This window comes from Pyrenophora tritici-repentis, chromosome 1, assembly GCF_003171515.1.
Source record: "Pyrenophora tritici-repentis strain M4 chromosome 1, whole genome shotgun sequence".
In the NCBI taxonomy this organism is placed as follows: Eukaryota; Fungi; Ascomycota; class Dothideomycetes; order Pleosporales; family Pleosporaceae; genus Pyrenophora; species Pyrenophora tritici-repentis.
Genome location: NC_089390.1, coordinates 7,460,829 through 7,475,302, shown reverse-complemented (window position 1 = coordinate 7,475,302; position 14,474 = coordinate 7,460,829). Strand labels below are relative to the sequence as shown.

Here is a 14,474-nt window from a genome sequence, read left to right as displayed (position 1 = left end):
GAACGCCGAGCAACGCGCGTAAGCTTAAGGCTTAGTTAAGCCTAATACGTGAGCGCGTGCGCTAGCACAAGAGCTTATTACTAGCTTTAATTATTATTATAGCGATTAACTAGCTAAAGAAGGGCGCTAAGGTAATAATGTGATGGTTTTGGGCCGTTGCCCCGCACAGGCTACCTGCTAGATGCCTTAGCGTTGTTTTAATGTTCGCGCACGAGCCACCTGTTTAGTGGCCCATGCGCACCCCTACTTAGATATATTCCGCGCAGAGCTTCTTACAAGCTCTGCACTGCAATTACTTTGTAATTCAACACAGTTTCAAATACCTGACCCATGTGAGACCCTTACAATAATGCTCTCTGCTAAGCCAATGCGCGATTAAATCTCTAGTCTTAAGAAGGCTAACAGCGCAGCCTTAGCGCGTAGGCGGCGCTCTAAAAGGCGTATATAGAAGCATAGGGTACTCACAAACGGAGCTAGAGAGGATATAGTAGCTTAAAATGAGGCTGACTAGCAGATTGCTTATGAAGAGCGTCAAGGAGGAGAGCGATTAGGCTATAGGCGGCGGGCTCTAACGCGCTGCAGTAGGTGTAAGGAGACTAGGCATAACTTATGCACATGTAAAACTAATATAATTAATATAGAGTAATCTATTGTATCAATATCTAGTAATAATGTTATCGCGTTGTTGAAATGCGTCGCTTTGAAGTTGCAAAGGTTGGTGGGGTGGCCGACTCGCTTGCCAACCATGTTAACTTTATATTGAAAGCTAAACTCAAGGCTTTTCACTTGCTAGCTACTTAACCGCCGGTTTCTCAAACTCGGCCTTGCCCTCCTTAATGGTGGCATACCTGATAGTGCCCGAGGCATCTGTGTTGGGTATAGGTGCCTTTGTGCCCTCTCCAATCGACTTGATCTCGTCCTTGATTTTCCTCTCAACAGCGTCCAGAACCGCGCCTGGCGGACTATCAGCAATCTCGTCCACGTCCCTCAGGGTGAGAACGTCGCTGATGCGTGAAGCCCGTGACTGGAGGAGCATGGTGGCTGGGCCTTGGAATCGCAGGAAGAGCTATGTTATGTCAGCGATTGCAGTCGAGTAGACGGTTGGTGTCGCTTACCCTGTCACCCCATACTGTCCTCCGCAGCCATGTCTTGAGAGTGTGGAACGCCGTGGCTAGGGTCCGCCATGTCGCCGTCTGGCTCATGGTCCTAAAGAATCTGCTGCTCTCAATCAACGAACCGAGACCGAGATGTGGGACCTGGAAGCGGATATTGGAAGACTTGAAGCGGAAAGGAATCGGTGGTGTGTTGGAGGCCGTGTATGCGACCACATTGCTGTGGCAGAATTAGCAATCGTGCTTGACGCTTGACTGTGGTTCTTGGCTTACCTTGGATGGGCGACGTAGGTCTCGCCAGCCTTGACTTGCACCTGATATATCTGCCCACTGCCAGCAAGTGCTAGCAGCCCTCGACCAGTGATGTATGTGTTGCCCCAATTGGCCAGGCCCAGCTTCACATTGTACTGGGGCTTGAGGCTCAACGTGTGGCCCGTCCACGCGAGCAAAGCATTTCTTTGGCTAACAATCCAGTCATCTCTTCCGTCCAAGTTGACCGAGACTATACTTGATATGGGTGATTTAGTCGATATGAGGGCTGTGACGGGGCTGGTGGACGACACTTTCTGGTAGAGAAAGGGGATACCGACTGGTGCTCTTCGGAAGGGCTCAAGGAACGAGAGTGTGGATAGTGTGTTTTCTGATTTCCCGCTGAGGCCAACCAGAGTTCCGCGGCGGGTGTAGAGCGTTTGTGAAGCGGACAGGGAGACGGAGAGGAGTGAAAAGGGTGTGCCGATGACGTCGAAGCGGGCGTCTACCATAGCAATGAGTTTTCAGATCATCTCATGTAAGCAAGCAAGGTACCTGGAGTATGCATAGGCGTGGCCGTGCCCTCAACATTCACAGCCTGCTGCAGCGCCGGCTCAGCAGACGAATTTGTGGTGGATATGTTGATGCATCGCGCAGCAATTGGTATCCGCCGTACAGCAACAGGCCGGGTATGGTACAAGGAAGCCCAGGGCGAGGCAGCCGGTCGTAGCATGGCTGTGCCGTTCAATTGGCGCGTGGTTGGCAGTGTTGAAGATGTTCATAACCAAGCTCGGGGCAATCAATGATGATGATGCAAGTCCTCGCTTCAGCCCTAACGCCGCAAAACGCGCTAACTGAATGACGGCGGGATGGCGTGCGGGCTTCCATGCACATGCATGCCGCAACCTCAGGTACTCACAAGCTGACTTGGTCCGGCCGTCAAAAAAAGGCCACCGCCCAGTATCTCTCGAAACCCATAACATGTCAAGTCTGCCATGTTAATTCTACCACTTGCCCGCGTCGCCAGCCGGCCGGGCTTTCGCGCATCTGGTTTGCGCCCACATCCACTACACCAAGGCATTCGCGTCTTCACCTCGTCTCCCCTGCATAGAAAAGATGCGCATGGCCAGCGGCCCAAGCCAGGGTCCAAGCCGACCCTCGAGGCCACCAAAGCAGCTGCTGATGCGCAAGCCTCTAAGATGGCAAAGGCGGACCCATTGCTGCAAGAGCAGCTTCTCACCAACAAGCAGCAGCGCAAGGCTGACTGGGCCATTATGAAAGAGATGTCGCAGTACCTATGGCCCAAGGATAATCTGGGCACGCGCTTCAGAGTGGGATTGAGTGTGGGCTTGCTGATAGGCGCAAAGCTTCTCAACGTACAGGTTCCCTTCTACTTCAAGAGCATTGTAGATGCCATGAACATAGACTTTGCCGCTGTTGGGGGCACTGCGACGACAGTAGCGGGCTCTATGATCATCGCTTGTAAGCTAGACCCAGCAATGTATATTTTGCCCCATCTTGGCTGAGACTATGATTCAGACGGTATGACGCGCATTGGCGCAACGGTTTCTCAAGAACTTCGCAATGCCGTCTTTGCGAGCGTCGCCCAAAAGGCTATACGCAAGGTCGCCTGCAGCGTCTACGAACATTTGCTGAGGTTGGACCTGAGCTTCCATCTTTCAAGGCAGACAGGAGGCTTGACCAGGGCCATTGATCGTGGAACCAAGGGCATCAGCTTCTTGCTGACAGCCATGGTCTTCCACATCTTCCCCACAGCACTAGAAATTTCCCTCGTCTGTGGTATTTTGACATACCAATATGGTTGGCAATTTGCTCTCATCACCGGCACCACCATGACCGCCTACTCCGTCTTCACCATCATGACCACCTCCTGGCGCACAAAATTCAGGAAGCAAGCCAACGCCGCCGATAATAAAGCCGCAACCGTTGCTGTCGACTCCATGATCAACTACGAAGCAGTCAAGTACTTCAACAACGAAAAGTACGAAGTATCCCGCTACGACAATGCCCTCAAAGACTACGAAAAGGCCTCCATCAAAGTCGCCACCTCGCTCGCCTTCCTCAACTCGGGTCAAAACATCATCTTCTCCTCCGCGCTAACCGCCATGATGTACTTGGCCGCCAACGGCGTCGCAACCGGTAACCTCACCGTCGGCGACCTCGTCATGGTCAATCAACTCGTCTTCCAACTGAGCGTGCCCCTCAACTTCCTCGGCTCCATGTACCGCGAATTGCGCCAGTCCCTCCTCGACATGGAAACCCTCTTCAACCTCCAAAAAGTAAACGTTGCCGTAAAGGATAAACCAAATGCGCCACCCCTGGCCCTCAAGACAGGAGAAATCAAGTTCGAAAACGTAACCTTTGGATACCGCCCCGACCGCCCCATTCTCAAGAACCTAAATCTCACTATCCCTGCTGGCAAAAAAGTTGCAATTGTTGGTCCTAGCGGCTGTGGCAAATCTACCATCCTTCGCCTATTGTTCAGATACTATGATGCGCAGGAAGGTCGCATTTTGATCGACGGCCAGGATATTCGCAATGTGCAGCTTGATAGCTTGCGCAGGGCTATTGGTGTCGTTCCTCAGGATACACCATTGTTCAATAACACGATTCAGCACAACATCCATTACGGTAACTTAGATGCTACACAAGACCAAGTGATTGAAGCGGCAAGGCGCGCGAGGATCGATGAGAGTATTGCACGCTTTCCCGATGGCTACGACACCATGGTTGGTGAGCGGGGCATGATGATTTCAGGTGGTGAGAAGCAGAGGTTGGCAGTTGCGAGGTTGATATTGAAGGACCCACCGTTTTTATTCTTTGATGAAGCGGTAGGTCTTCTCCGCCGGGTTCATCTTCTTTTTCCTATTGCAGTTGCGCTGACTTTAGATTTTCTAGACTTCGGCTTTGGATACGCATACAGAGCAGGCGCTACTCTCGCACATCAACTCCCTTGTCAAGGAGAAGAAACGCACCTCCGTCTTCGTTGCGCATCGACTCCGTACCATTTATGACTCTGATATTATCATTGTGTTGCGTGAGGGTACTGTGGCTGAGAGCGGAACCCATCAGAATCTTATTGATCGTGATGGCTTGTATAGTGAGCTTTGGAGTGCGCAAGAAACAATGTTTGTCGAGAAGGAAGGTGAGGACGAGGTTATGGTCGAGAAAAAGTAGATCGTGTCAGAGACGGAAGCGAGTTTTATACTCGTGTGGATTCAACTACGTTATTCACGTTGAACATGAAATCAACGGGGTAGAAGTGAAGATGAAGGGTATACTAATATACCTCCTACTGCCCAGCCATATGCAATCCTGTCCGGCCATCTACAATCTCTGCTTAACTCGCAACACAAAGGCCCTCGCACCAATCTACTCTGCGTTCTGCGCCGCAAGCTTGAGAACCTCCTCAACGCCCAGACGTGCATTCTTCGGGTCTTTAGCCACCGACTGCCATATTTCTCCATGCTTGGGCTCAGCCAACGCAACCTTGGACAATGTGTCCTGCTTCTTTTCTTCGGTGCCGTGCTGCTCCAAAAACTTGTAGTACCATACCCACGCGTCGCCATAGTCGCTGTCGAGAGTGACTGCCTTGACGAACCACGTTGCCGCCTTGTCAAGTCGTCGCTCAGACCAGAAGATACGTGCAACAACAACGAATAGTTGTGCATCCTTCTCGACCTTCTTGATGGCTTCAAGTGCACGCGGCTTCCGCTGCGTACGATTTTCAAGGTGCATGATCTTCTCCGCCCACAGTTTACCTGAGTTGGGGCACTTTTGCAGAGCACCAGCCATGAGTTGCTGAGCAGCATTCATGTTGTTTTGGCGACGCTCCAGTCGGACCTGCTCAAGAAGTATATCCTCGCTCGTTGGGTTCTGCTGTCGGCCACGATCTAGCGTTGATCTCGCTTTAACAACCGCGCCCTGCTTGACTTGTAGACGGGAGAGGAGGATGTACAGAACTGGCGCTTTTGGTACCGCACGTGTACCGATACTGAAGGCCTCGTGAGCTTCAGGCAGCTTCGATAACTGCTCATACACCTGTCCCTTGACAGCATGCAACTTCCAGCTACCCGGCCAGTTTTGCAGTCCCTGATTGCAAATGTCGATCGCAGTCTCGTAATTCTCTAGCTGTCGCTCGAGCACCGCAGACTTCATGAAGATTCGGTCAGTAGCAGCTGATTCACGGGCCACTTTGAGGAACTGTCGAGCCTCATCGAAATTACCAGCGTCTACTTCGAAGTCGACGGCGCGAGTGTACAGCATTTCGTTACCTGGTAGAGCCTCGAAACTTCGGCCCAAAACCTTGCGAGCACCCTCAGGGTTTCCTGACTGCCACATCTCTCGAGCGTACAGCAACCACAGAGACTCCGAGTTCGGGCAAGCGTTTACCGCGCGTTCCAGAACATTCAGCAGTGTGTCCGTCGTGCCATGGTGCTTTTCAAGATCCGTAGACGCGTGCCAAACTGTGGTGCTGTACGGGAAGACGGCGACAGCGAAACCCAGGATCGCTCTAGCTGTCTCTGGCTTGTTCCTGTTCAAAACACTCCTAGCGTCTTCTAGCCACACATCCCTGCGATCGTCGTCCTCGTCGAGACCCCAGCCAACAGTTGCCTTGATTATGGCAGCTGCTGTTCCCTTGTCCCCTTGCTCCTCACAAATCTCCGCCTGTGCAATCCACTCTTCCCGCTTGATCATGGCGTTCTCTTTGATAAGGGATTTGACAGCTCGGCTCATAATCATGTCCAACATATCCACCTTGCCAAGCTCTTCTTGGAGTCTGCAGGCGTGAATCCAAATGGCCCAACTGGTTGGGATGGCCTTGCGCGCTTTGTTAAGAATCTGTTGTGCAGCTTCCGGTTCTGAAACACGCGCGTAAGAAACCCATAACTCTTCAGCGAGTGGTATGGTCTCTGTTGCTTTGGCGAATAGGAGGCGAACGGCATCCAACTCTTCTGTGTCGTTGATGAGTGTCTTCCACAGCTCCACACTCTGAGGATTATGATCCAAAGCCTGACGGGTAACCTTTTTTCTGGCTGCCTGTGTCTGTTCCAGGTCAATTGCAGCTTCCCACAGCTTCACAGCCTTAGGGTTCTGTTTGATGCCGTTCGCTGCGATGATTTTCGCGTTGTGCAGATTGTCGCGATTCAACCGGATAGCCTCCTCCCAAACGACGATGGATTTCGGGCACAATTCGCATCCCCGAGCAATAACCTTTTTAGCAGTATGAATCTTTCCAGCCACCTCTTCGAGGCGTGCCAGCGCAACGTAACCAGGACCATTGTGTATGTTGGTCTTGACGGCCGACTCTAGCAGAACGCGGGCTCTGTTAATATCTTCTACTGGCACTTCACCACCCATTGCCTCCTTCCTGCTCAGAGCAGTCATGTATCCTTTGGGGTCTACAGATGTTGTTGTCCCTGAAGTCGTCGTGGTTTGCGAGCCAGGCGCACTCGCCGCCGAGTCGAGTCGTACAGTCAGCGCAGACAGCTGAGCAGCACCGATACTCGCAAGGTTGGTAGTCATGCCATCAGCGTCGGAAGATATCGAGGTATCAAGTTCACCGCTTTTCGATGCGGCGGCCAATACACTATCCGGAACAGCATATGACCGCGAGTTGGCCATACGAGCTTCACGTGCACGCTTTGCTTTTCCTGTCATGTCTCCAACTTCTGGCAGCGCTGCCCACTCCTCCTCCGAAACGCCACCGAGGGCTCGTTTTAAATCGGCGAACTGAAGCTGGATTTTCGGGTTGTTACGTTCGTATTCGTCACGTTCTTGTTGCTCTCGAGCTTCCCTACGGCGGACACAATTGGTATCTGTTCGTGAAAAAAACACGATGAATACTCTGAAAGCACGGATAGAGGGAAGGGGAGGAAGGGTAAAGAAATGAGGGGAACTAACCTTCTGGCTCGGCGGCGTTTGTCCATTTTCTCGTCTACTTCCTGGTAGATGCGGTCTGCCTCATCGTCCTCCTTGTCGTAGTTCATACCACTTGAGAATAGGCCGACCTCATTGTCAGGATCCTGGAATCGGTCTTCTTCCTCGTCTCTCTCCTCCTCCTTCTTTTCTGTGACTCCATACGCAGAAGGCGCTGCTTGACCCAAGGATGCCGCACGCTTTGCCAGCATCTCCTTCATTTGCTCCTCTGACGGCCCCTCACGAGCAGGACCCAAGTCACTCCGGGTCGTGAAGCCCGTAGCTCCTCTGCCCAAACCAGCCACATAGTTTTCGGGCGCGGGCATGGACAAGAAGTCACGTCGACTCATGTTGGCGGCTTTCTCGCGGGTCGAGGCGACTATGCGCGAAGATGGAAGCCCTGGTTTGTACCGATGCGCAGGTCGCGCGAGGAATCACAAAAGTCGTGCAGGGAAAAACCTGGAGGAAGGTTCCGTCGATAGATGCAGATTTGAGCTTAGAGTAGTCCACTCTGGGGCTACGGAAATTGCATGAATGTCCGGGTTGTGTATGAGTTGGCATGCGGAAGCAGTCGCGATGTTCTAATAATTTGAGCTTAGGCAATCGCGCGTCATCACGCGTCACGTGTTACTCGAGCTCGGCTGGCGCTAAACTCGAAAGGTGAGTTTGCGACAGGCGCTCACATGGAACTTCCCCGTGTACGAACACCCTCTGGTATGGGGCATACTGAGGTGGCATTGTCAGTACATGGGACTGGGCTGATTTGCATTTGTTCACCAGCCTACTGAGAACCAACATCCTTTCACTACATGAGGTAAGATATCGCTGCAGTAACTTGACATGGGTATATTGCATGTATCTAAGAATTACAAAACCTTTCTATCACGCACGCTTGTAAACACTTGATTTTTATGTTTGTTCTTACATGTGCGATACGCTGTCGTGTGCGTTTGCTTATAGCATCCCCGCCTTCAGGACGCGTTCTTGCCCTGATTCGGGGCGAACCCATTTGAAGAGCTCGGAGACTGTAAGCCATGACGAGGAGATATCGGAGGTAGCGGCGGGACTGGATCTGTGTTTATTGCGGCGTCGCCTCTTAAATCCTTGCCGCTATAATATCTCAGTAAAAGTTAAAATGATGAAGCTCTTCAAACTTACCTTTTCGATTTCCTCAATCCACCAAACCACTTCTTCAAACTTCTACTCGTAGACGGTCGTTCTGGTTCCTGTATTTGTACAGAAGTAGCCTGTCCCACACTACTCCTCTGACTTGCATTGCCAAACTGACTGGCATCCGGTGTTGTGTCATCGTCCTCGAGTGCTGGAGCCCACCTTTCGACGTCACCATTCACTACGACGAACCAGCCCAATTTCTCGCCCGGTGCCACTTTGTCCCTCAATTCAGCAATGGCTGCCCACTGTTCCTCCCCTAGACCTGCTCCTCTTACTTCGTCTACTTCTATTCCAAGCTTAATCTCCTGCACGATGTCGCATACGTATGCATAGGGTTGGTCTTTGGCAGTAAGGTCGTCGGGGTCGTATTGCTCAATGAAGCGCAGATCAGGCAACTGAGCCATTTGTTCGGGCCATTGTTTCTTGAAGTTTTCCGTCATACAGGCCGTTGTGGCAGGAGCCATGAGCCATTCGGGTGCTGCATCGTCGAGGTTTTGGAGGATGACATGAATGCGGATCTGTGCGCGAGGCCACCGAAAGCCGTGAACAAGCCAGGTAGGCATATCGGGATGTCGCTCGCTGGTAGACCGGACGATGAGCTGGAAAATGCGACGGTGTTTCTTTAAAGCGAGGCCAACATTTATAAGGTAGCGTGCCTTCAGCAAACTTTTGCTTGCAAGTCGTACATTGTCATACACGTAGACCGGGGTGTAAAAGTGAAAGTGAAAGTGATGAAGTCTATGCGGCGGTCTAGACGAGGCTCGGCCGGTGGTTGGGAAGCTTCCTTTTGCACACAGCTGCTAAAAGAGGCAACTGCTATGAGGCACAACGGGCGGATGTTGTATTGAATCAGGTGTGATACACGCCATGATTCAAGTAGTAAGCTTCGACTAGCCGCTGCAGGTTGGTGTGCAGTGTGCGATGTGCCTTGCCCGGAGCGTTGCGGGGACAGCGACGGCTGCAGCTGGAAAGACGGATACCGGTAGACCTGGACCATGGTTGGCGCTTGGACCGGCTCCACAATGCAAGGGTGAATGTTAGCCGGGCAGCAGGCATCATCAACTGAACGTCCTCGTGAAGCTGGCCATGTAGCTGGTAAACTTCATCAGCGCCACCATGCCTCTGTATGTGTTCCTCTGCCACTTTCGATGCCGGAACCTTTAACCAATATACAGGCATTTACTAGGCAAAAAGGTACATGATATTACAACTTTACCACCTACAAACCTCACACTGACCGTCTCAGTCATGGAACGTCTACAATGCCGACAACATTGCGCGCGTCAAAGCCGACGAGGCCGCCGCCGCTGCCCGCGAACAGGCCGATGAGCAGCGTTTGCAAGAGCTCGACGCCGAGCGACGTGCTGCTATTCTCCGAGGCCGAACACCGCCGCCCTTGCCAGAAAAAGTACCGAAACACGAGGATGGATCGGGGCGGGTGAAGGAAAAACATGAGGGTGGTCGCGAAAAGAAGAGAAGGAAGCTCGCCGGTGAGGATGATACAGACATGGACATACGGCTGGCCAGAACCCTCACGGCGCCCAGGGACGAGGACGACAAGGACACCAAGAACAACAACATCTTCAAACTCCGGAACACCGCTAGCGACGCCCCTCTCCAAGACTATGCCGGCAACATCAATCTCTTTCCGGTGGATATGAAAGAGGCCATCAAGCGCGAACGGAATGCTGAGGCCGAGGCAGAGAAGCGGAAGAAGGAAAAGGCTCTCGAGGACCAATACAGCATGCGCTTCTCAAACGCAGCAGGAAAGGCGGGGCTAGATCAGCCATGGTACACGGCCGAACAAAAGCCATCGCAGGAAGCTACTCAAGACCAGGACCTGACGGTATATGAAGGCTTCGTAAATAAAGACGTTTGGGGAAATGAGGATCCTCGGCGCAAAGAAAGAGAACAGGCTCGCATATCTTCCAGCGACCCATTTGCCTTTATGCAAAAGGCCCAAGCTCAACTGAAAAGGTCCAAACAAGATAAGAAGCGGTGGGCTGAGGAGCGCGACCGCGAGCTAAGGGAGTTACGAGCTGCGCAAGAGCAGGAAGAGAGGCAGAGCAGGCATCATAAGAGAAAGAGACGTGACCGGGACGATACCGAAGACCGCGCTCGCCATGCTGAACGCCCTCGGTCCAGACACGTCCGTAGGAGTCGGAGTCCCAGTCGCAGCAGGGACAGACATGCGCATATATTCTCGCATCGCAGTGAAAAACGAAATCACCGTAGTAGGAGTAGGGAGCGCGATCGTGGTCATGATCGTGAAAGACATCGAGGTCGCAGACATGGTGAGCACTGAGACAGGACAGGGTTATATCAATGTTATCGTCTGCATGTATACATATTCCCTCATCCGCACACGCAGAGTCGTTGTTGGCGTCAATCCTGAAATCAGACCAACTCGATCTCTGTGCTTCCCGCACTTGATTCGTAGAAGCACATAGCGTACTCTCCATCCACCAATCCAAATCAACAAGCACCCCGCCTTCACATCCAAACCGCCCCCCAAAACTCCTCCCAACCCTAATATAACCGCAAAAACTATTCCTGCCCAGGCACCTTCATGCTCACATCCGCACTGCCCTTTATCCCTTTCAAACACCCAAATGCGCCACTAACCTTGCTCTCTTCCCTCAGTAACGCAGCGCACACAAAACTCGGATCTCTATTCGAACACTCATGGACATCGTACATGTTTTTCTGCAAGTACGCAGTTTCATTGACGGAGAAGACTTCTGGCTTCCACGTGTGACAACAGTAACGGGGGGATCTTGCGCTCTGTGATCGTAGGTCCGAGAGCAAGGAGGCCGGCGAAGTTTGTTAGTGTGTGAGGGAGCTGGACATCACATATTGGGGGAATATCGGGGATTGAGGTGGAAAGGGTTGATTGGGTCGCCATAATGAATGTTGGTGATGGGTAGAGTCGTCGAGGGAGACGGGTGAGCATATCGTAATAAGATTGCTGGACGATGGAGGTCGATGTGAATTCTGAGCGCACTATCTGAGCCGCTGGGAGAGTATATTTAACGATGTTTGTAGCGGACATGTGCTCAATGTAATTTCTATGCTTAAGATGGTATTAACGTGGCGGTATGATCGAAGTTGTGTAGGCAGTTACCACAAGTTCAATATAAGCCATTAGAGTAACTATATCCTTATAACGTTGCCATTTAGGGTATTATGTGTACTTTCGGATAACAAGAGGTACGTGTTAAGCCATCAAGTCAAAATGGGTACTTAATAGCTATGTTAGTTCTGAGTACTGAACATCGCAATTCCTATTGCATTCTTCCGGTCAGACTACCATTCACTCATCACTTGGAGAGCCGGGAATAAGAGGAACACATGCATGCAGACAAGAAGACATATACCTCTTCCAAATTAATGGGTGGCAGATCATGTACAAGCGCCGGCACTCATTGCAAAACTTGCTACCTCTTACAACCACGCGCTGAGTGTAAGGACACTCTTCCTTTCATTCGGTCCAGTCTTCTCTGGGCTTAACGCCTTACCTAGCCTAGTCTCTCTTATAGAAGTTAAACTTCGTCTTTTTCTCACAGAACTTCTCTACTGTTCTCTCTACTCCTAACTTGAGAGCTTATTTGACTAGTCTAGCTCTCTATGTACGATGCCTGCCTTACGCCAGGAGAACTCTCACATCTTATTAACCTCACTCTTCTCAACGATCTCGGTACCCCCCACTGCGCCTGCTTCGCCTCCACCACCGAAAGGCTCTTTCGCATAGTCCCTACCTGTACTCTTCTCATGGAGTTCGAAAAGCGGCTCCATAGGCTCCACATTCTGGCGTAAAATGTGCTTTCGCATATACCATGGCAACTTCTTCCTGTAGTAGGCCGAGAACTGACGGTTTCCGACGTCAAACACAGTATCCAGTTCTTCTAGTGTGAGGGCCTTGGTTTCGGGCAGGAAAAAGTATGCATAGACGAATCCAAAGAAGTTCCACCCAGCGTACCAGCAGAAAGCACCAGTGGGGGTGAACGCAGCACTAAGGGCAGGCCAGGTGAGTGAAAGGATGAAGTTGAAGCCCCAGCAAGTCGCGGTCGCGAAAGACATACCCACGTCGCGGAGATGCAGGGGGAATGCTTCGGCGGAGTACGTAAAAGGCACTGGGCCCTCGCCAGGCGAGTATACGGCCATGACTGTGATGTTTTGGTTAGCAGCGTTATTACCACGCTGTGCATTGTTGGCAACAGAACATGTCCTGACTTACAGGTGTATATAGCTGCGGCAATCGATGCAAGACGTTCCTGACTTGGTCGATTTGTCTCTGGGTCCATCGGCAGGTAAAAGGACAACCCACACCAAAGCAAACAAAGGCCCATGAGCGGGAAAGTAGTAAGTAGTAGGTTACGACGGCCGAAGGTGTCAATCGTGTAGATGGCGGGGATCGCGAAGAGGAAGTTTGTAATACCAGTACCCATGGATGTGAGCAACGCTTCAGACCGCGTGAAGCCAGCTTCTCGGAAAATGGCCGTACTGTAGTAGGCGATCACATTGACCCCACAGAACTGTTGCATAAACATCACAAAGAATGCGCTTTGTGCAGCGCGGCGGTTACGTCGGACAGTAAAGAATTCCTTCCAAGCGTTGCGGCCTTCGCGCTCTGCGGCCTCGATTTCGAGGAGCTTATATGCATAGTACATGTCGCGTGCAGCTTGCATCTTGTGCCTGCGAAGTCTGCAAAGAGCTTTGAAGGCTTTGTCGAACTTGCCTTTCTCCATGTACCCTGACATGGCATTAGTATAAACAGAGTCACAGCATATAATGTTTACTCACAGCGGGGCGATTCCGGGCAGAAATAGACTTGGACACAAACAACCATCGGAGGGATACTGGTACTGGCCAACATCCATCTCCACGGCGAGTACTGCCCTCCAATAATGGTGACATTCTGAAAAGCGACTGACACGATAAAACCAAGCATGATGCCAAATGCCGTCCACATCTGCCACATCATTGTCAGGGCTCCACGAATAGTCTTCGGTGCAGATTCCGCCGCGTAGACGGGTGTCGTCGACGACTTTGCACCGACCGCAAAGCCAAGCATGAATCGAGCAACGAGGAGGTTTGGCCCTAGTCAAAGCGTCAGTTTGTGACCCCAATACAACTTGTAGTGATGTCACTTACAGCTATCCGCGGCTGCCATCCATATTCCAGTAATGAATGAGATGATGCACGAAATGAAGATGGTGCCTCGACGACCAAAGTACTTGTTGAGTGGTGCATTCGACCAGCAACCGATCAGACAGGAACAGAGGTATGGTGCGCCATTGAGTAGGCCGCGAAGCCATACCTGGTCTTCTCCAATGTTGAATTCTTGGAAATAGAATTCCTGAAGATGTTAGTTTTCAGACAGCCTTGGTCTGGGTAAGGGTAGGGATCAACTGACCTGAGCACCGTTTACTGCCGTCTGGTCCATGCCTTGCACAATGGCAGAGCCAGCGCAGAGAACGACCAAAAAGTACAACATGAAGGGCTGTGACCATCGATGGTTGACTTCATACCTGAGCAGATCCTTCTCTTCCGTGGATAGTTGACTGACATATTCGAAGCCGTCGTCGCGCTGGCCCACACGGGCAATCAGTGCACCTTTCCGAAAGGCGTCCTGGTGCTCTTGTAGACCCTTTTCTACACACCAAGCGTCGACGTCGGCAATGACTTGTTCTTCACTCAGGCCGGCCAAAGGATTACGGAGCTTTGCAGCGACGGAGGCTTGCCGAGGATGACTACCCCTGCGTTCATGGTGTTGCGCAGTGCCGAAATCGGATTTACTGCTGATTGAAGAAGATGCAGGCTCTGTGGCCTCTATGTCTGGCTTGCGGCGAGACATTGTGACGACTGGGTTGAATGTCTTGTGTATGGGGAAGACCCAGCCCAGAGGAAGATTGCAGATGGCAAAGTGGATGGGATAAAAGGAAGACCACGCAACGCCAGCGAGCCATGACAGCTCCTGTTAAATAAATGGATCATGGG

General features: G+C 51.6%; 6 protein-coding genes across 6 annotated transcripts; 2 read left to right on the top strand and 4 right to left on the bottom strand.

The window, feature by feature from the left end:
- Positions 1-793: 793 nt before the first annotated feature.
- Positions 794-2,094, bottom strand: PtrM4_028980 (AIM24 domain containing protein; the record flags this gene model as incomplete). The annotated part of the gene is made up of 4 exons (XM_001932597.2): positions 794-1,066; positions 1,116-1,332; positions 1,386-1,866; positions 1,917-2,094. The coding sequence occupies 4 exons, from the start codon at positions 2,092-2,094 to the stop codon at positions 794-796; spliced, it is 1,149 nt and encodes a 382-aa protein (XP_001932632.1).
- Positions 2,095-2,356: 262 nt separating this feature from the next.
- PtrM4_028970 (ATM1, ABC-type transport system involved in Fe-S cluster assembly, permease and ATPase component) lies at positions 2,357-4,559 on the top strand (the record flags this gene model as incomplete). The annotated part of the gene is made up of 3 exons (XM_001932596.1): positions 2,357-2,843; positions 2,901-4,213; positions 4,281-4,559. 3 exons carry the CDS (start codon positions 2,357-2,359, stop codon positions 4,557-4,559), a joined length of 2,079 nt encoding a protein of 692 aa, XP_001932631.1.
- Positions 4,560-4,754: 195 nt separating this feature from the next.
- Positions 4,755-7,651, bottom strand: PtrM4_028960 (TadD, Flp pilus assembly protein TadD; the record flags this gene model as incomplete). The annotated part of the gene is made up of 2 exons (XM_001932595.1): positions 4,755-7,179; positions 7,287-7,651. The coding sequence occupies 2 exons, from the start codon at positions 7,649-7,651 to the stop codon at positions 4,755-4,757; spliced, it is 2,790 nt and encodes a 929-aa protein (XP_001932630.1).
- A 621-nt stretch (positions 7,652-8,272) lies between these two features.
- PtrM4_028950 (uncharacterized protein) lies at positions 8,273-9,037 on the bottom strand (the record flags this gene model as incomplete). Its single annotated transcript, XM_001932594.2, has 2 exons — positions 8,273-8,411; positions 8,460-9,037. 2 exons carry the CDS (start codon positions 9,035-9,037, stop codon positions 8,273-8,275), a joined length of 717 nt encoding a protein of 238 aa, XP_001932629.1.
- Positions 9,038-9,590: 553 nt separating this feature from the next.
- On the top strand, positions 9,591-10,779 carry PtrM4_028940 (PRP38-assoc multi-domain protein; the record flags this gene model as incomplete). Its single annotated transcript, XM_066103836.1, has 4 exons — positions 9,591-9,598; positions 9,650-9,668; positions 9,721-10,623; positions 10,774-10,779. 4 exons carry the CDS (start codon positions 9,591-9,593, stop codon positions 10,777-10,779), a joined length of 936 nt encoding a protein of 311 aa, XP_065966038.1.
- Positions 10,780-12,134: 1,355 nt separating this feature from the next.
- Positions 12,135-14,331, bottom strand: PtrM4_028930 (AraJ, Arabinose efflux permease; the record flags this gene model as incomplete). The annotated part of the gene is made up of 5 exons (XM_001932591.1): positions 12,135-12,640; positions 12,712-13,227; positions 13,278-13,574; positions 13,629-13,833; positions 13,891-14,331. The coding sequence occupies 5 exons, from the start codon at positions 14,329-14,331 to the stop codon at positions 12,135-12,137; spliced, it is 1,965 nt and encodes a 654-aa protein (XP_001932626.1).
- Positions 14,332-14,474: the final 143 nt, after the last annotated feature.